This window comes from Apium graveolens, chromosome 2 (assembly GCF_009905375.1).
Source record: "Apium graveolens cultivar Ventura chromosome 2, ASM990537v1, whole genome shotgun sequence".
NCBI classification, from domain to species: domain Eukaryota; kingdom Viridiplantae; phylum Streptophyta; class Magnoliopsida; order Apiales; family Apiaceae; genus Apium; species Apium graveolens.
The window spans coordinates 57,957,961-57,958,663 of NC_133648.1; the positions used below are offsets into that span (position 1 = coordinate 57,957,961).

Genomic DNA, 703 nt, shown 5'->3' on the forward strand with positions numbered 1-703 from the left:
TTTATTTCTGCGTTATTAATTTGTTGTTTTATATATATATATTTTATATAGGTGCGCCCTTTGATGGACACGTACCATGGTACCCTGATTATTTGAAAATTTTCTTCCTTCTCCTAGTTCCAAGGTTCGTAGTCATATGTACTACCCCCCCTATGCTAGGAGGAATTTATTTGCTACTAGTCTATTACATAGGATTTAATCATGGAAATGTGGGGGACAAAGCCACAACCTACTGATAATACTTTCGTAAATGCTCCGCATTCCATGCTCGAGGAATAGGTTTGCCATCCAGATCTTCCAAGTGATAGGTTCCCTTCCAGAGTATAGCTTTGACCTTGTACGGTCCCTTCCAATTAGCTCCAAGCACCCCGTGCTGAGCTATCTTGGTGTTAGGCATAACCTTTCGCAACACAAGATCCCCAACCTTGAACGACACAGATTTTACCTTTTTATTAAAATACCTTGCGATTCTCTGCTGATATGCAGCAAGCTTTAATTGAGAATTTGTTCGGGCTTCATCTAGCAAATCCAAGTGGAGCCTCTGGTTAACTTCTGCATCTTCCTCAACAACCAAGTCTCTCCGGAGGGATCCGGCTCCTACCTCCACGGGAACCATGGCCTCATATCCATAAGTCAGCAGAAATGGGATTTCTCCTGTAGTCGATCTGGGAGTTGTATTGTAAGACCAGAGGACTATGGGCAT

General features: G+C 42.7%; 1 protein-coding gene across 1 annotated transcript; it reads right to left on the reverse strand.

The window, feature by feature from the left end:
- Positions 1–229: 229 nt before the first annotated feature.
- Positions 230–703, reverse strand: LOC141689923 (uncharacterized). Its single transcript, XM_074494451.1, has one exon. The coding sequence runs from the start codon at positions 701–703 to the stop codon at positions 230–232; it is 474 nt and encodes a 157-aa protein (XP_074350552.1).

Excerpts from the sequence above, each read along its gene's own strand:
- LOC141689923 (XM_074494451.1), bottom strand. The coding sequence starts at position 703 with ATGCCCATAGTCCTCTGGTCTTACAATACAACTCCCAGATCGACTACA.